At 39.7% G+C, this 20,124-nt stretch overlaps 1 protein-coding gene across 6 annotated transcripts in view; it reads right to left on the bottom strand.

Annotated features, from left to right (window-relative positions):
* ATP8A1 (ATPase phospholipid transporting 8A1) overlaps positions 1 to 20,124 on the bottom strand; it is a 449,033-nt gene that overhangs the window by 334,680 nt on the left and 94,229 nt on the right. For 2 of the 6 annotated variants that reach the window (XM_033946346.1, XM_033946365.1), the window contains exon 7: positions 17,375 to 17,448. The exons of 1 other annotated variant lie outside the window; for it this stretch is intronic. In XM_033946346.1, the coding sequence (XP_033802237.1) occupies positions 17,375 to 17,448 (74 nt within the window). Of the gene's footprint in view, positions 1 to 13,909; positions 13,960 to 14,275; positions 14,350 to 17,374; positions 17,449 to 20,124 lie in introns of those variants that run through there. 3 more of the 6 variants (XM_033946374.1, XM_033946336.1, XM_033946356.1) reach the window with 3 other exon arrangements.

The following is a 20,124-nucleotide window of genomic DNA, read 5'->3' as shown; positions in this document are numbered from 1 at the left end:
CTGGCGCCCAGTTGACGACTTCTAGCTTCAGCAAACCATTGCAGCAACACCTGTTCAACATCTCCAGCCTTCCCAATTCTTTTCCGTTTCCTGGTAGGATTGCTGTTGTTTTGCTAGTCTTTCAATATGGCTTGCTTTTTTTTTTTTTGTGAATCCATGAAATCTGGCTAGGATGAACGCTGTAATGTTTTGCAATGGCAACCTGACTCTCCCTTTGGTCATGTCTCTTTAAGACATTGACACGTTCAGCCAAAGACAAAGGTTTTTCTCCATGAGACACCATGGTGCAGTTTCGAAAGTTCAAACACCTGGCCAGGCCTAGACTGCTGATCCAAAGCACGTGGCTCATCAACATGAGAACGTAATTGCTTTTAACCGGAGTGAACGTAACGTGAACGAATAGAGATGTGATCTATAACATCAGTGCGCATAAGCGGATTCTGTGCTTATCCAATTTGCAATTATCTGGAATTTATGTCCATTGACTTTAATGTAAAAAAAACAAACAAAACAAAACACGGGGCCATGGTGGTAGTCTGTGGATAACCGAAGTATGCGCTTAACCGATGTGAATTTAGGTGGAGTCAACTGTACTCACTGTGACTTCTACTGCCTGTCTTTCAGCATGCAGCAGCTTGCCTGCATGAAAAGGATTTCTGCCTCAGAAACTGTTGGGAATGAATCCACCACTGGGAATCTTCTGGCTGCCATTCAGAAGGACTCAGACCAAGAACCCTGAATACCATATATCCACACAGCACATCGGGAGGAGATAATTCACAGATGGCTATCCGATACCCAGAGTTGTTACACAGGGGACCCACACCCTGTGCTCAAGCTTCTGATAAATCAGCAGGCAAACAAGCTCCCAGGAGAATGAACTCCGAGCTCATGATGAACCACAAAACCACAAAAGTATTCCGATTGGCCTGCAAGAAGCAGCTCTTTTGCATGGATCTGCGTCCTTTGCCCAGTGGAGTAAATCCAACAAGGGGACCTCCAAGAACCGAAGCCATGCAGAAAAAACAAACAGCCAGCTTAATATACCCAGACATCAAAAAAAGAAAGCAGAGCAGATCAGAACTGAAGAGGGAGCTATTCTCTACTGGTGAAGAAAAGGAATTGAAAGATATGCAAAAAAACAGCTCTCTGACTTTGTGGATAAAACTCAAATTCTACATCCCAATCAAACGGGTTTCCAAAAGAATCACTCAACAGAACATTCTCTTTTAGGACTTACTACAACCATCCACTTTTATCTCAACCAACTTAAATCAGTGCTTCTTATTTCCTTGGATCTCGCAGCAGCTTTTGACACTATAGAGACCATCAGCTTCTATGACTTGCCTCTATTGGAATCTCAAACCAGGTTATCGAATGGTTTAAATCTTACTTCTCTGACAGAACTTCTACTGTACATTTCAATAACTCCGTTTCTAAGCCTTTTCATACTAACTTCGGCATCCCACAAGGTTCAATATTATCCCCTCTGCTTTTTAATATCTATCTCGCCCTAATATTAACCTTCTATCAGTCAATTGGTTTTTCAATCTACACATACGCCAATGACATCCAAATTCTTCTTGCCATTGATCCTTCTAACTTAAGTGATATTGCTTCCATTAACTTAAAATTAGTCAAAATCTGTGACTGGCTAAATTCAAATATGCTTTCTCTAAGCGTCACAAAAACAAGCACTGTTCTTTTCCCTTGGAAAGAAGGTTTACAGCTAGTTTCACCGGTATCCATCGATAATACCTCACTTGAGTCCACTTTAACAACAAAAATCCTAGGCGTCATCATCGACAAACTTACATATTGACCCCAAATTAGTGCTTTGGTCAAAAACTGCTTCTATAAGCTCAGAATAAGATCCCTGATCCCTCTCCTAGACTCTAATTCTCTCAATATCCTAATCCACTCTCTTATTATATCAAAAATCAATTATTGAAATTCATTATATAAAGGGTTGTGTCAAAAAGATATGAGGCATCTCCAACTCATTCAAAATATGGCCATTAAAATCATCACGAACTCGCTCATGTCACTCCTTTGCTAATGAATGGACACTGGTTACCATTCCACATAGGATTACATATAAAATTGCTCTTCTAACTTTCAAAACTCAAAAGACTAATGCCCCAGCATTCATAGATAGACTTATAATACCATACGAACCCCTTAGAACCTTAAGATCCGCTTCTCAACATACTCTCAATGTCCCTTCATTAAAATTAATTGGCACCCGTCGTGATTCTATCTTTTCGGTCAATTCCCTCCCATTATATATTAGAGCAGAACAAAACTTGGATAAATTCAAAAGTAGTTTAAAATACTTTCTTTTTAAAGATGCCTACGATTGATTTATCCTATCTTTTTATTATTTACTCCCATAACTAATCTCTACTTTTTCATATCCCATTGTTTTTATCCTTTTACATTCTCTTTCTTTACAAATTGTAGTTCTCCCTCTTCTCCTCTTGTTTTCACTCCCTTTCTCAAATCAAGTTTGTCTGTCATGTAAGGATTATGTTTAATATTTGTTGTTTGTTCCCTTATCTATATTAAAACTATTTTTATTGTACAACGCTTTGAATGTTATGATAAGCATTCAATCAAATTTTAATAAAATATGAAACTACTAGTGTTTAAGCCCGTTACATTAACGGGTGCTAGAATATATGCCTGTCTGTCTGTTTATTTATGTCTCTCTCCCTGCTCCTGTCTCTTTCTTCCTTTCTTTCTATCTCTCTCCCTCTTGCTATTTTTCTCTCTCTCTCCCTGGCACCTTTTGTCCGTCTGTCTTTCTTTCTGTCTGTCTCTCTGGTCCCCTGTCTGTCTTTATTTCTGTCTGTCTCTCTCCCTGACCTCCTTTGTCTGTCTGTATTTCTTTCTGTCTTTCTCCCTGCCCCTATGTCTGTCTGTCTCTCTCCCTCCCGCTGTGTCTGTCTCTCTCCCTGGCCATTTTTCTCTGTCTGTTTTTCTGTCCCTTTCCCTGCGTCTTTCTTCCTTTCTTTCTGTCTCCCTCCCTCCCGCTGTCATTATTTCCCTCCTTTTCCCTATGCAGCAGCATGTTCACCCCATTTCCCTGTGCAGAAGCAACAGCATTTCCCTCCTTCCCTCCACCCCCCTTTCCTTTGCAGAAGAGCAGAGGTATTTCCCTTCCCCTCCAGGTCCCTGTGAAGCAGTAGCAGCATTTCCCCCCACCCCCATTCCCTACTCCTACTGCCAGCTGTCCTGCTCCGTTAGGCCCCTCCCTTCTCTTAACGATCTGGCCTGCTCCATTTGGCCCCTCCTCCTTCCCTTCCCACGGTGTAGCCTGCGTCCTGTTCTTTTTCGGCCCCCCCTTCCCTTCCCGCGGGCTGGCCTGCTACGGCCGAAGGGGTTTTTTAAAGTTTAAAAGTGCCTGCGGCGGCTCCTTTCATGATCCCCGCCAGTGTCGGAAGCCTTCTCCGACGCTGTTGCAGGCTCGTGAGAGGAACCGACACCGCAACTTCAAAGGAGCAGAGAGTCCAGCGCTGCCAGCCAGTTTGCAGCTTGAGAGGGGCAGGGAATTCAGCGCTGCCAGCCAGTTTGACGGAGTGAGGGACCCTTGTATGCACGCATGCGAACTCTGCCGACCACGGAACTACAGATCAGGCAACACGGTGGGTAGAGTGCGCATGCGCACTTAGCGTTTTATTATATTAGATAACTGCTTCCGTACAGAATTCTATGTCTTTGCATCAGAAATGGTAATATAAAAGGAAGCACCCCTTTGTAGAGCTTCTGTAGGCATGATCAAGAACAGCAGGGAGCATTGTCCAGGATGTGAAAGGGTAGACGTATGGGGGGCTGGATTTTAAGAGTATGGTATATTTACATTTAGTAGGTTAGGCACTGACCAATTTGAGTATGTGTGGCAAGTTAGTTGGAGATATATCCAGTTTATCGGCCTGAGAGGGAGTGTAGTTCTGATTATACTGTCTTGGAGTCTCATCTAATTAATTGTTTAATGCACTATTAATAAATAGGTCCCATTTAAGGTTTATACAGAATTATTTTAAACATGTGTTTAGGCATTAGTACATGTTAATAACCATTAGTTAATGAGTATCTCATGTAAACCAATTTGTTAAAACTATCTAGTAAGAATGGAAGAGGATCAGGTTGTAGAAGGGATACATTTTGTTTAAATTCATAATCATGATCATCATTATTTGCAACTTTAGGAGCAAATGTTATACAAAAGAATAGCAGTTATCCGGCACCCACAGGGATTGAATGCCCTGCTGGGGCTGGCCATGAGCAGCATGCGAAAGACAGAGAGAGAGAAAACGTGAGAGCGCGCAAGAGAGTGAGAGCGAGAAAGGCTCAGGACCGCTGCCTGCTTCTACCACTTCGAGGCTTGAGGGAGGACAGAGGGAGGAGGGCTTTGCTGTTCAGGACTACTGTCGCGCTGTGCTTTGGAGTGGGAGGGAGGTGGGATCATAGCTACTTCGGGGTTTGAGGGAGAGAGGGATGATTTGCGGCTCAGGACGCTGCCGCTGATGTTTTGAGGGACTTTATTTTGCCGGTTGCATGAGATTCCTGGTTAACTGAGACATGGTTAACCGAGACTCTACGGTGTGTGACTTATTTTATTAAGACAATCTGTTCTCAATTCCCTGGGATTGAGGGATGTTCAGAGTGCAGTGGAATATGTCCCATTATCTATTTTTAAGGTATATTTTATGTCTTCTTGTTTGAGTGATCGGGCCCATTTTAACATGTGGCGACTGTGGGCATGTCCATAAAAAGACATGCATAAACTGATATTTTATTACTTTGGTAGCAGCAGAATATGAAAAATGTTCTTTATATACATCTCATATATTAGTAAACTATATGAGATACCACTTTATAATTCTTAAACTATGATTCATAGGGAATAATGAATGACTACAGACAATTGAAATACTAATTGATCTATATATCTGAATTATAAAATTATAAAAGGTACATGGAGACCAAGAGTCAGTTTGAGGCATTTCAAAAAATAAGATTTTTGTTTAAGTACCAGAAAAGTACAGGGATGAAATAAAAATTAAATTCAACCTATCTTAAAAAAAAAATAAAAATCAGCAAATAAGAATTTCAGTTTTATCAAAAGCTTCACAAGAATCAATGGCACATATATGATTTAGCATGCAATATCACAAATGGATCTACAAGTTATAGAACCACATAACACACAAATCAAGGACAGTTTTCTGATTAGTAGGAAGAAAATGAACTTTAGTCAACACCAATTACAGAACAGTGAGTCTAGACCACCTGTAAAACATGCCACATCCAGCTGAATGCAGGGAGTCCTCAGTATATCCCTCACAAATCATGAAATTATAATAATTTCAGAAAACTGCTATTTACATAGAATCAATCATTTAAAATGCTACTCTATATTATTATGGATTCATGCTTATTAGACTGCATGAAAGTACAACTACTTATCCAAAATAGGTTTTTGAGGACAGAATGTGTGTCCTCAAATGGGTGGCATCCAATGGGGGATGAAGAAAAAGGGGTTTCAAGGCTATCAAAGATCTAAGAGATTTCTAGGAGCAATGGACCATGCATACATGAGGCTTCCTATGTCCAAGTCAATACCCATGGGTACCTTTACCTTGGGTATATACCTTTAAACTCCAAGACAACTGCTAGCAAAGGTAAGCAACTTTATTTTCTCTGAGGAAAAGCAGGATATGAAATCTTCACAAAATAGAATGCTCAGCTATAGACTGCCTCCTGGAGAAAGACTTGCCAATAGGTCATTTTCTTTTCAATTTGATTATTTTGTTAATGAAAGCAATCTTGAAATAATCAAATTGAAGCTTGGAAAGATGGAGCTGAATTCTAAACTTCAAAGATATTCCGCAGGACAGACTGACTAAACCTACCGTTGTATAAGAAATCCCTTCTCAATCAATAAGAAAATGTGAATGTATGGAAGTTCATACAGCACGGTTACTTACCATAACAGGTGTTATCCAGGAACAGCAGGCAGATATTCTCACATGTGGGTGACTTCATCCAAAGAGCCCGGTATGGACAGTGGTAAAGTGTACTGACACTTTAAGCTTTTAGCAAAGCTTAAAGACTGCCTGCACCGCACAGGTGCGAGTGCCTGCCTACCCAAGGCTGGCTCACGAGGTTGTCAGTTTTATGCCCAAGTGAAGAAGCTAACTAGGGGAAGTGGGCGGGTTGTGAGAATATCTGTCTGCTGTCCCTGGATAACACCCGTTATGGTAAGTAACTGTGCTTTATCCTTAGACAAGTAGGCAGCACATTCTCACGTGCGGGACTCCCTAGCTTTAGTAAAGGGGATGGAGGGAGAGCTGGCCTCTAAGGAAACATAACCGATTGTTGCCTCACAAGAAAACCACATATACTGTCTGATACAAAGAAAATAAATAAAGGAGTAATCAGAAAAACTCTGTCCTCCACAAGAGGAAAAAGGGAAGAACCCACGGAAAACTATATGGAGGTTAGAAAATAATAGACAACCTCATTGTTGCAGAGGAATCTAAGCACAGGCAAGGGAGACGCCATAAAGATTCAAGAAAAGAATAAATGGATACTGGAAAATGTACATATATGGATGACAAGACCAAAAGAGCAGTTAAAATCAGTCATGCCTCAGGTAGACAGGCTGTCTGTGTATGAGGTCTGTATTTCTCCACTTTTTTGTGCTTATAATTTTCTGTTATTTTAGGTTTTTTGACTGGATGATTGTGACAATCTGCAAAGCATATCAACAGTGCGTTTTGTTCTATATTGATTTATACGGCTGTGTTTTCCCTTATATCAACTGTGTTACTTTCAATCCTAGTATAAGTGCCATATGAAACAGGAATACTTAAGAAGGTGACAGGAAAACCTATGTCATTGAACTCCTGTACACTCTTACTTCCATATTGAAGAGGAAATCTGAATTTAGCCATGCGTTATTCTAATATCAAATAAATTACTTCTGAGCCAGTGGCATCAACTGAAGATAAGGAGATACCGTAGAGATGTGTATGACCCAACTAACGAAAAGAGACAAAGTGTCTGCTGAGTTAAGGTGCTGAATAGAATCCTCTTAGGAAGCAATAGAGAAAGTTCTAGAAAAATGGTCACCAACATCAGAAAACCTCAATGTTTTCTTGTGTCTTTTTTGTGAGGAGAGAAACAAAATAAGGAAAAATAAAATTGCTGGATAGAAGCATAATACCAGAGGACCAGCAAAAACCAAGATAAACTGAGAATAAAATCTTGTGTATGGACAGAAAAGCATACCATGATGTTCCTACAGAAATATGGAAGCATAAAGGCAGAAAATCAAACAGACCAACTACTCTGCTTCTCCACAGAGTCCCTAACTCCTCCTTTCTTAGTAAAAACAAGAAGTAAAATAATTCTGCGAGACCATTAAGAAATGGTTGTAACAGAAGATCATATGAGGTCATCAACAAAGAAAAAGTTGTTCTTTGGGTTTGTTTTTTTAAAAGACCTCCAAGTCACATAAAATGATTCCAATGGTGAATTAAGATTACAGGCTTTTGGTATCAGCATGGAGGAGTTCTGAGTATTACATGATTGTATTATGTTAGCAGGAACGAATATATTATTGGTAAATATAATAATAATAATAATAATAATAACTTTATTCTTATATACCGCCATACCCATCGAGTTCTAGGCGGTTTACAACAATTAACAAATGGTCTGCATTGACAAGCTTATTTACAACATGTTACAAGCAGATTTACAAACAAATTACCTGTAGATTTACAGTAAATTACAACGATTTACAATTTACAACAGACAGCAATGAAGTTACCACAATTTACAGTAGTCTGCAATGAAAGGGAGATGTATAACAGTTTAGCTGAAAATTGTGGGTTAGATCGGACTAGACAAGGGAAGAGGAGAGAGGGTCGAGGGGGAGTCAGGAAAGGGAGGAAGGGGTTGGGGGAGGGGCCGGGGTTATTTGAGGTGAAGGGATTAAATAGGGGTCGTGATTGTTGAATAGGTAAGTTTTTAGTAGTTTTCTGAAGGCAAGGTAATTAGGGGCCTCGAGTATCACCTGGGCCAGCCATGGGTTCAACTTGGCTGCTTGGAATGCGAAAGTACTTTCGAGGGATCTTCTGAGAAGGCAGTGTTTTGGCGAGGGGAAGGCGAACAGTTGGATTCTGCGTGATGTCCTTTTGTTGCAGTAAAGGTTGAAGTGGGTATTTATGTAACTTGGGGAAGAACCGTTAACCGATTTGTAACAAAAGCATGCAAATTTAAAGAGAACTCTAGATTCTACTGGCAGCCAGTGCAGTTGGTGATAGAATGGAGTGACATGTTCCCATTTCTTTAGGTCAAAAATGAGGCGCACTGCGGAATTTTGAATTATTTTTAATCTCCTGGTAGTTTTCTTTGTAGCGTTAAGGAAGATGATGTTGCAGTAGTCGAGAGTGCTGAGGATGAAGGATTGTACGAGTAGGCGGAATGCAGTGTCATTGAAGTATTTTTTTATGGTGCGAAGCTTCCAGAGTGCCGAGAAGCTTTTCCTGGCGATGATGTCGGTATGGTTTTCTAGGGATAGGTTTTTGTCCAGCGTGACTCCCAGAATTTTTATGGTCGAATCAAGGGGGAAGGTCTTTCCTTTTAGTTGAATTGTGGTTTCCTTGATTTTATCTTTGGGGGAGGCTAAGAAGAATTTTGATTTGTCGGGGTTTAATTTCAGTCTGAATGAAAGCATCCAGAGTTCTATCTGGACTATATAGAAATAGTCCAGAGGTCAAAACATGCAACAAGTTAGACAAAATCCCAGCATAGTGCAGAGAAGTGAAACAAGTAGAACAGTAATGCACTGAATAAAGATCAATGTAAAACCAAAGGACCTGTGATAAGGTGCAGCTTGATTTCTGTTCTGGAACAATACCCGATGGTACTATGAAATGCTTTTAAAACTTGCATATGCTAAATTGTACCCACGCATATCCATTTTCTCTGGCTAGAAATTAAAATTGAAACTTAAATTGCACCCCAGCATATTCAGTTTCTCTGGCTAGAATAAAAGAACATCTTAAAAAGAGATGTAGTGGCCTCCTCACCACCTACAGCCGCTCCCAAACCTCCAGATTCCTTAAGAATAAAAAAAGGAGATGAAGGAAAGGGTGTTGTGGATAACATCCATTAAACAATAGGAAAATCCCATGTAGGGAAAGATACCTCAAAGTAATTATAAAAGCCTTCTGGAAAATACTATAGGAACATTGATGGTACAGTGGAAGGCATGTGTCAGTAAAAAACCTGGTTGAGCTTGCTTATAAGATAAAGCAGAGAACCATTCTGTTTCAATGAATAAAATAGAGAAAGAGAATGTCTGTCGATAGCACAAAAGTAAACACTGCTTATTTTATTTTTTTAAACATAAGGAAACTAACTTAACAGGCTCTACACCCATGTTAGATTCCGCCACTTGTCTTTACATGTTTGTATCCAAAGAACAGGAAAAAGACCACCTTACAGGCTCTACACCCATGGTGGATTCCCAAAGCAGTATGGAAAAGCAGTTGCAATGTGGATTGAAGCTGGCTGATCCTGGTATCTAACTTAACAGGTTCTACCCCCATGTTAGATGCCCTCACTAGTCTGTGTGTGACTGAGTACAAACAGGAAAAAAACTACCTTATAAGTTCTACAGCCATGGTGGATTTCTGTCACAGTAACCCAATAAAAATCATCGATGTCAATGCAGGTTGTTTTGAACCCATGCTGACGCTCCAAGATAAGCAGCTATGCCATCTGAGACAAAACATCAATTTATTTTCTTATTCACTGTTTCATGATGGCATTTAGATGAATAATGTCTTTTTTTTTTTTTTGCAGACATACGACAATATTTCAACAATGCTCCGAAGACGAACATCGACGATAATTTGAACAATAGAGGCTGAGATGGAACCGATCTCTTCAGTACCCCTCCAATGAAATACTCCCTCAAACAGCAACTAATGCTCTGTCAACAATAAGTAGGTCATAGATGATGAAAACGATGCGGAACAATGTGCATAAAGACATTGACCCTGGAACCAATAACCTGCGCAGGTTGTCGAGGGGTAGAAGACCTCAAAGAGGATGCACGTCCAATAAGAGACACAATCTAGATGATGTATTCTGGACAGGTACCATCGATGTAGATGCTCCAGTACTGAAGAAAAACTGCTATATGCAAGGAACTACTGCATAATGGTTTGATGATCATTGATGCTACTATGTAAGAAGAACCTGGAGAAAGTATCGTTGCTGAATATGCTACACTTAGTATGGATCAGTACCGACGGAGCAATGTATGAAAAGGAGGCACTGCACTTCAAAACAATAATCTGAATCGATGTTCAATGAAGTGGAAGCAGCATGATCATGCAGCATCAAGTGGTATCGAAGGTGCCACAGGCATCAAATCGTGAGTGCCTGCAAAGGCAATGCGCTTCAGAATGACAACCTGTATCGTCCAGAAAGCCATGCATCAAATGGACTAGATGCTTAATTAACAGGGTACTGCAATGCATCTGTGTCGACATGGTTAAAACATTGGTACCGAAATGCATGCATCAAATAGACTCTATGCTCATGTGCCACCGATACAAGCAGATGGAGGTATTGATGTCACTGCGATACATCTTTGTCGACGTGATTGAAACTTTGGCATAAAAAGGCATGCATCCAATAGACTCGATGCTAATATGCCACCGATGCACGTAGATGGAAGTATCAATGTCACTGCAATACATGTGCATTGATTGACATGGTTGAAACATTGGTACAGAAAGCATGCATCAAATAGACTCAATGCTAATATGCCACCAATGCAAGCGGATGGAAGTATCAATGTCACTGCGATACATCTGCGTCAACATGGTTCAAACATTGGTACAGAAGGCATGCATTAAATAGATTCGATGTTAATATGCCACCAATGCAAGCGGATGGAAGTATCAATGTCACTGCAAAACATCTGCGTCAACATGGTTGAAACATTGGTACAGAAGGCATGCATTAAATAGATTCGATTTTAATATGCCACCAATGCAAGCGGATGGAAGTATAAATGTCAGTGCGATACATCTGCGTCAACATGGTTGAAACATTGGTACAGGAGGCATGCATTAAATAGACTCGATGCTAATATGCCACCGATGAAGGTATGGATGTCTACCGGTACTGGCAAGTCCCAGTCGCTAGAAATCCGACTCCAGACCTATATGTTGAAATAAGAAAGAAACAAAAGAAGAAAAACTTTGACATTAAGCAATATAGCTTCTCTTCTCCTAAACCATAAATCTTGAATCAGCTATAGTCAAAGAGAGCAAGTCAGAGCAAAGTAGAAATAAGGCCGAAAATCCATCGATGATCCCGATATGAAGTAAGGATGGAACTATGTGTGAGGGCTGTTGAACTTCGAAAGAAGTTTGTTCTTAAAGAAAGAAAGTCCAAAATTTCTGTCAACTATTCTTCTTCACTGATTTTCAAAAGTAAAAAAAACCAGAAGAAGAAACTGAAAAAATTTGTTACAAAATTTAAATGGGAAGGCAACTAGATGGAGAAAAAACAGATATGTTTTCTTCACTCTGTGGAAAAAGAAAAACTGACAACCTCGCGAGCTGGTGTCAGGTAGGAAGGCACTTGGGCATGCGCGGTGTGGGCAGTCTAAAAACTTGCTAAAGCTTAAACTGATACTACACTTTTCACTATCCATACCGGAGCTCTGTGGATGATATCACCCACACATGAGAATATGATGTCTGCTTGTCTAAGGATAAAGGACTTTTACTTCTGGAGTTCTTGCCACACAAGACAACCATAACCAGGGAGAGTACACCAATACAATGATCGCTTTGCGGGAGTCAATCAAGGAGAAAAGATGAGAAAAACTCACATCAAGGGTGCTGCTTCTTCACGTCAATTCACCCGTACACATGTCACAATCACAGGCTGCTACCCAAGAATGTGGGTTTCGGCAGCTGAACCATCCACCCTACAGTCCTGATTTGGCTCCCTTGTTCCTGTTCTGAGTTTTGAAGAAATCTCTCCATGGACAGTGTTTTTCAAGTGATGAAGACATCAAGGAAGTTGTGATGTCCTGCTTTGAAGATCAAACAAGTATTCTTTTCAAAAGGGTTAAAGTCATTGCAGGAAAAGTGGATGAAGTGTATGGAGCTAAATTTTTTTGAAAACTCTTCTTTCCTACTTACTGCGGTAGATAAATTATTCAATGCCCATCATAGCAGAACTAGAAAAAGTTCAAAGAAGGGGAAGAAAAATTACAGTATAAGGGAAATAGAACGCCTCCCTTATAAAGAAAAGCTAAAAAGTTTAAAGCTCTTCTGCTTGGAGAAAAGATGGCAGAAAAGTGAAAGGTGAAAATGAACAGTTGTTTAATCTTTCAAATACTAAGACAAAAAGATGTTACATGAAACCACCAAAAGATTGAAAATTGCTCACAGAAAAATTCTTTTTTTCAAACAGCATGTAATTAAGCTCCGGACTCTGTTGCTAGAAAATGTATTCAAATAAACTGACTTCACAGGGCTCAAAAGAGGCTTGGAGAAGTTTCTGGTAGAAAAGTCCATGAAAGATCATTATCTAGACAGACTTTTATCCCTGGACCTGAACTATTAGAAACCAACTACTTTTTAGGATTTTCAGGGACAGGATACTTTTGGAGAAAGGATATAGGTTCAACATATCTTAGTCTGACTCAGTGTGGTCTCTATGGGCCACTTGAGGTATATTAATGGCTGGACCCTGGACCCCTTGGAGACTGAAGCTTTCCCATCAATCCTCTCTAAGGTAGAATGATCATCTCTGCAGGAAAGCTTGGAAGGCAGTACGGCAGGTGTCAAGATCTCTCTTCCTAGAATTTTGCACCAGTGAGGGGATTGATGCCAATGCTAATGCTTTCACTCTGACACCAGTGCCAAAGCAACAGAATCCCTCACTTTTTCTATGCAGGCTTTTGACAACAGTCAGTCTCAATGGCATTTGTTAATGCTCAACAAATCAGCATCTGATGTAATTCCATGGTCCTTGAAGAAATATGTATCTGATGCACCTGGGCAGGACCTAGTCTAACTAGAGAAATATTTTGTTCTTTATGACCACAAAGACACTTGTGTCATTTTCTGACATAGCTAAGAATTTTTTTTATCAGGCCTCATGGCACAACAGGAATAATTTATGGGCATCAGTTGCTGGTGTTAACCTGCTGTGCCTCACATATTTCTTGAAATAGCTGAGGTTCCGAAAGAGCTGCAGCAAACACACACAATCAGATATTTAAAGAAATTCACCAATACCATGCAATGTATTAATGCCCAAAATTTTCAAGGAAACTTAAAACTCAGCAGAAAACTAACTAGGAGGTTCCTAGGAGAGATGAGAAGTATGAAAAGGTGGAAACCTACATGATAATATGACAAAATTACAAGGGTCACCTCACCATGGAAGAAAACTGGACTGTATTTTCCATGCCTTGCAGAAAAGAACAAACTAAGGTTGCATCACATGACAATATAAACAAGAACAACAAATGCACAATTCATCACTCTGGAAAGCTCTTATATTTTTGCTACTCTTTTTTCTCCATCCCAAACTCCATTGGATGATGTCACCTAAAGGCTTCATATATCACTGCTCCTTGATAGTGGATCTTCTATTTTCCTTTTTTTAAAAATTAAAAACAAAAGATTTATTATTCTGTTCCCTTTTCTCAAAATGAGATATACTACAGGGTTGTCCAACATGCAGCCAAGTGCCAAATGTGGATCATTCAGGCACTCAAGGGAAAAATACTTAGAGTACCTGAATGCAAAAACCACCTTGATGGTATTGCGAAGGGGTATATAAGTACCTTAATAAACAAACTTGAGCTAGCATGCATGATTTTGAATCATCACATATCTGTTGAATATAAAGTCACAATTTCAGAAGATATTCAGAGATTGACTATAAATCATTCCATAACAGGATAAAATATTTATGTGGCCCATGCACATATTGATTTCTGATCATGCGGCCCATGGACATCCTTACTATACTGCAAGATCACTTAAAAACCTATCTATATGAAATATCACTTTTTTAATGTAAAAATTATACATATCGCCAACTAGGGAATAGTCACTGCTGTGTTCATTTAAACAATATTTGAAGATTGCTGGGATCTGGTGACTGAGGACCCACATGCACATTTTCTGTAGAGCCATTTCATCCTAACCTTGTTGAAAGACTGATCAGATCAGCTGGGAGATGTTCTCCATTGGTCACTTTCACTATTTCCCCTACAGTCACCTTCATGAACCCAATATGAAAATGATCAGAACAGAGAACATGGGTTAACAGAAAAAGAAGTCAAATGAACAAAGACAGTATTAGATTGTATAAAACATATGCTTACAAACATTATTAATACTACTTTTTCAAAGCCAGTTTAATTCAGGTCAGGCAGTATGGAATATTAGAAATATTTAGCTGCTTCCGGATTTTATTTGTTTTTAGCTGTTTTAAATTCCTGGTCTAGCCACTGATGGTGACATAAGATCATGGAATGCTGTTGTAGCCTTAGGAATAAATTTGCTGGCATATGCTATTGCATTAATGCATGCTATTAGCAAGTAGGGCTCATTGCATAAAATAGGATCAGTGATAACACATTAATGCAGTGTTTTTCAACCTTTTTTGGGCAAAGGCACACTTGTTTCATGAAAAAAATCACGAGGCACACCACCATTAGAAAATGTTAAAAAATTTAACTCTGTGCCTATATTGACTATATATAAAGTAATTCTCTTGAATAGGAATCAAATAAACACAAAGAAAGTATTTTATAATTACTTTATTATGAAATATTAAGTAAACAGAATAGTGAAAAATTATAAAATACTTTATTCAGTGCGAAACCTGGGCCTGTTTGGCTGAACACAAAGCTGATATTCTGGCTGGAATCGAAGAAAGACACACACGTAGCTCTTCGTCAACAGCCGTTCCCTTCACCGCCCCGTCATCGTCACCGCCATCCCTTTCACCGCCCCGTCACCGCCACTGCCATCCCATTCACCGCCCCGTCACTGTCCCCGCTGCATCCATATAAGCCTTAGTACTGTAATATTTAGCTTATTCCTTTCTTATAAATCAAAGTTCCTGCTGCTGAACTAGAGAAAGAGATGTTCAGCTGGCAGGGCTTTGTTTATAAATTTTTATCAACACAACTAATATACTATTTTATCCTAAAGCAAAAAATAAATAAATAAATATAATTTATTTTTCTACCTTTGTTGTCTGGTTTCTGCTTTCCACATCTTCTCATTCAATTCCTTCCATCCACTGTGTGTCTTCTCTCTACGTCTTCCATTTACTGTTACTGTGCCTCTCCCTTCACCCCCCCCCCAATTGGTCTAGCACCCATCTTCTTCCCTCCGCTCCCCCATAGTCTGGCATCTGTCTTCTTCCCACTCTGTCTTCCACATTTCCCTTCGGGGTCTGTTCCTCTCCACCCTCCTTCAATGTCTGTCCTATTCCTTTCCACCACCACCACCCTTCCCTCCCTCCTTTACCATCTGTTCCTTTCTACTACCCTTCAGCTCCTCTCACGTGGCTTATCTATCTACCTTCCTCCCTCTTATTTTCATGGCACGTTACAATGTAATTTGTGCAAGCCACTGGAGCCTGCGAGCTCGGTCCCTGTCCCATCCCCACAAACCATCTCACTTCTGTGCTCCTATTTTCTCCATTTCTAATATCTCCCCTATGTATCTGTCATTGCCCCCCCCTGTGTCCATATACCATCCCCATAGCATGTCCCCTTTATGTCTCTGTCCTTATGCCCCATGCACATAATTTCCCCTCTTTCTGTTACCTTCCTGTGTCCAGATTTCCCCTATCTTCCTCTTCCATACCAGTGTGTCTCTTCTTTTCAACCCCATCTAGCTTTTTTCCCTCTTTCTTCCCCCCCCCCCCTTGCTTCTAGCATCTGGCTCACCTGCCTGTCCTTCCCTTTCTTTCCTGCTGTGGGTTTTTCTTTCCGTCTTCATCCCCTTGGCCCAGAATCCTTTTCCCTTTCACTCCCTCCTTCCAATTTGAGCCGGGAACACGAGCGATCGCACGGTCCCCGCAGCCACCACTCGCCTGCCCAATCGATCCTACTGTTTAGCCAGCTCTCTCCCTTCGCCTCACCTTAGTTTGTAGGTTTTGTTTTTCGGCGACATGCACGCGCGGCTGCTCAGTGTTCAATCTTCTGCTCTGCTGCAACTTCCTGTTTCCGGTTGCGTCAGAGCAGAAGATCGAAACTGAACAGCAGTGGGGACCGGGGGAGTCTCATGGGAGCGCGTGCGGGACCCGGCCTGAGGCCTAATCAGTGTCTGCACCATACGGCACACCAGGCAACATCTCGCGGCACACTAGTGTGCCGCGGAACAGCGGTTGAAAAACACTGCATTAATGCATATTAATGTGCAATAACATAGCACCTTTTCATAAATCTGGCCCTTGGTATACATATTGTGGTGAATACCAGAAGTCATGCTTTTATGTAGATCTTCACAAAAAGTGATTTTTGTGCTAAAAGTTTAACTGTATAATTAACACACCAAAACTACAGCGCCAAACATAGGGCTCATTTTACTAAGGTGCGCTAATTGTTTTAGCACTCGCTACAATGCCGCACGCACTAGACACTAACGCCTCCATAGAGCTTGTGTTAGTATTTTCTGTTTAGCGCAGGGTTTGGACGTGTTAATCTTCAGTGCGCGCTAAAAATGCTAGCGCACCTTAGTAAAAGGAGCCCATAATAAATACTGTGAGACCTGATGGTTAAAAGATTTTAAAGAATACATAGCTCCTGCATTTTTATTGTACATAGCATATTTTTCAGGAAATGAGGATCAATAGGACTGAACACACTAATTCAAAATCAATTCACATTCTACTGAGCTAATTATAGTTTAGGGAAAAATTGAAAATTGATATTTTTTCACAGTTTGGACCCAGGGTATATCACTAAATGTACGATCCAAATACATTCAAATAAATATTAGCAATCAGTTCACTGATCTTTATTCTATAATTCTCTTCTCTTTATTTTATAATTCTCCAGTTTGACTGCACCTAAATATTAAACTTTCACAATACAATTAAATATTTAGCTTACTGAAACATATTTGAGCTACCCAAAACAAGAATTTTTCAAGTACAGATACATAATTTTATCATTAAGCTAAGGGCAGCAAATATTGTTTAATCCTTATTTCCTTGAAACAGTCAAACTTAACAAAGGGCAGAGAAACCAGCTTTTAAGCCATGTGTCAGTAGACATCTCTACCTTGATGATAGAAGTACAGTGTCAGCAGGTACATATTCTTTGCCATTTATTTTAATTACATCACCAACCTCTACCTGAAAGAAAACTGGGATTGGTTATTAGTCTGTATAAAACAAAGCTACTAAGTTTTAAATACAGCACTTGATCCAAAGATCCCCCCAATGGGCGCAAGCACCCAAAGAAAAGGAAGGAAAAAAAGAACAGAATCGAACAAATAAGATCACATAACCAGAATATGACAAACCCTCCGTGCCCCAACCCAATCCAGGACCAGCATTTCAACTGACATTAGAACTCTCCACTTCCAATCCCTCCACCTCCAGGTATCTCCCCCAAATATCATAATAGTGCTGCCATCTCCTAGTCAGCCGAAAGCCTGTATCTATCACATACCCAGCCCAATTTTTCTCTCATTAGAGTCAGCGTGGGTATTGACTGATTGTACTGTTCTTGTATTGTACTGCTGTGGTGGTCTGAGGTTTTTTTTTGTTATAAACAATTGCAAAAATAAATAAATAAATACAGCACTTTAAATGTAGTATCTGTGTGTTATATTGTATAATTACCTAATCCAATGTTTCTCTTACTTTTTCCAAATCCAATGTATACTTACATTTTCAAAAATGTTGTATGCAATATAGCAACCATCAAATATTTTAGACAGAGCAAGCAAAGTGAATACAGATTAGGACTCCATCATTCCAACCCCTCTCCCCCACCCACACACACACTCAATAAAAGGCAAGCTGAAGAAGCACCAAATCAGTAGCTTAGTAGAACACCACAGAGGAGGTGTTGTATACCCATGCCTTGCATGCAGTTTGCTAATTACCACTCAAGTAATATTTACTGTAGAAAGGACAAGTGGTATTGGAAGATTAGGTTTTTTACCTTGGAAATCTTTCCATTATAAGACATAGGATTCTGCACTGAAGCTGTTGTCCTCCTTTAATCGCAAACTATGCAAAAGGTTGTCACTTATATCTTTCAACTCCTCCCCTTCAGCAGTGGAGAATAGCTCCCTTTTCAGTTAGTATTAAAGCTATCAAACTCTACTGAAACAGAAGAAAAGAGAAGGAGGGCACAGGGAACTTCTCCAGATACAGCATACATTTCTATTCTGCTCTGTAACTCATGAACAAAAAGCAATAATTAACATGAACTTATAAATTGGAAGCAATTAATTAACATGAACTCATAAATTGGGAACCAACCTTCTATGTGTTACAAGCACTGTCGCATAAGAAATCCCAAGGTTCAAATGAAACCTTAAGAGAAAATAGCATTGCTCCAACTCCTGGTTTGATTTTTTAATGCTCTTTTAAATGACAGGAGAATGGACACCTGCAATGTCTGAGGCAGTAAACAGGCACATTTAAGTCTGCACATGGTGGGCCATACAGAATCCTATGTCTTATAAAAGAAAAAAAGATTACTAAGATAAGAATCTAATCTTCTGGTCTTAAGGTCACAACGGATACAGACACAAAGATATACCTTCTTGGCTAATATTAGAGTGAAAAAAATAACCAACAAATATTCAGTCTAAAGTCCTTACAGGTAGATTGAAGGATAGAGGATATCCAGAATCTTGCATCAAGCGTGCTTATACTCGAGCGTTATACAATCAAAGAGATCTTCTACTACAATATTCTGAATCACAATTAGAGAATGATTGTATTGTCTGTACATTAAGACATTCCCAGCAAGCACGATTCTTTAACAAGATTTTAAAAAAATACTGGAACTGTCTATCTATCCATTCCTGCTTTAAGGATATTCAAATAACTACAGAATACTCACGGAATAAAAATTTACAGGAATTAATTAGTCCTACGAGTAGCGGCGCATTTCAGTTTAATAATACAGATATTGAACAGGGAGGGAAGGTGGGCCATTTTAAATGTGGACATTGTTCAATCTGTTCCGTGACTATGGACTGTGAGGCATTCATTAATCCATCAGACCAGCAAAAATATACTTTGAGAACTGTCACTTCATGTAACACAAAGGGAGTGATTTATGCAGTGCAATGTCCCTGTAAACTTTTATATATCGGGCAAACTTCAAGATCTTTTAAGACAAGGATTATTGAACATAGATCATGTCTGACCTGTCAAAAATTTGAGGCTCCTATGGTTCAGCATAATGTGGACTTTAATCACTCTTTTACAGATATGCGGTGCTGGATAATAGAGAAATTGATTCCATCACAGAAAGGAGGAGATTTCAAACAGCTTTTGAAGCAAAGAGAGCAAAAATGGATCTTTAGATTGCAAACCTGCATTCCAAAAGGATTAAATGCCCTTATTGAGTGGCGTGCTTTTTTTTAAGGTCTGTCATTACTAAACTCTTTTGCTTTTTTGAGCTTTTTGACCTTGTTGACTTGCCGTCCCTTTTTTAAAATGATTTTGCTCTTTTTTGGCCTCGAGTGCTTGCCGTCCTCCTTGCCAATTAACTTTAGGTCAGCACACATGGATATAAAGCTCTGGACTAATGCCGGGGTGCCATTTTCCCGTGGAAGATTTTTTGAAGCAGTTGCTCTCTTTCTAAAAGTAACCTGAACTTTTAAAGCTTTAAGCATTATATATTCTTTATTATTGATTAATTTTTTGTCTTTTCAGATATTCTCCTGACGCAGCCATTTGGCAAAACAGGGCCTGTCGGGAATACTGAGTTCATTCTTTGAAAAGTGTGTCTGGTTCCGTATTGGAGCAAAGGATATTTATTTCTACTGCTTGTGGGAGATG

This window comes from Geotrypetes seraphini, chromosome 1 (assembly GCF_902459505.1).
Source record: "Geotrypetes seraphini chromosome 1, aGeoSer1.1, whole genome shotgun sequence".
Classification (NCBI taxonomy): domain Eukaryota; kingdom Metazoa; phylum Chordata; class Amphibia; order Gymnophiona; family Dermophiidae; genus Geotrypetes; species Geotrypetes seraphini.
This window is presented reverse-complemented; position numbering and strand designations above follow the sequence as displayed.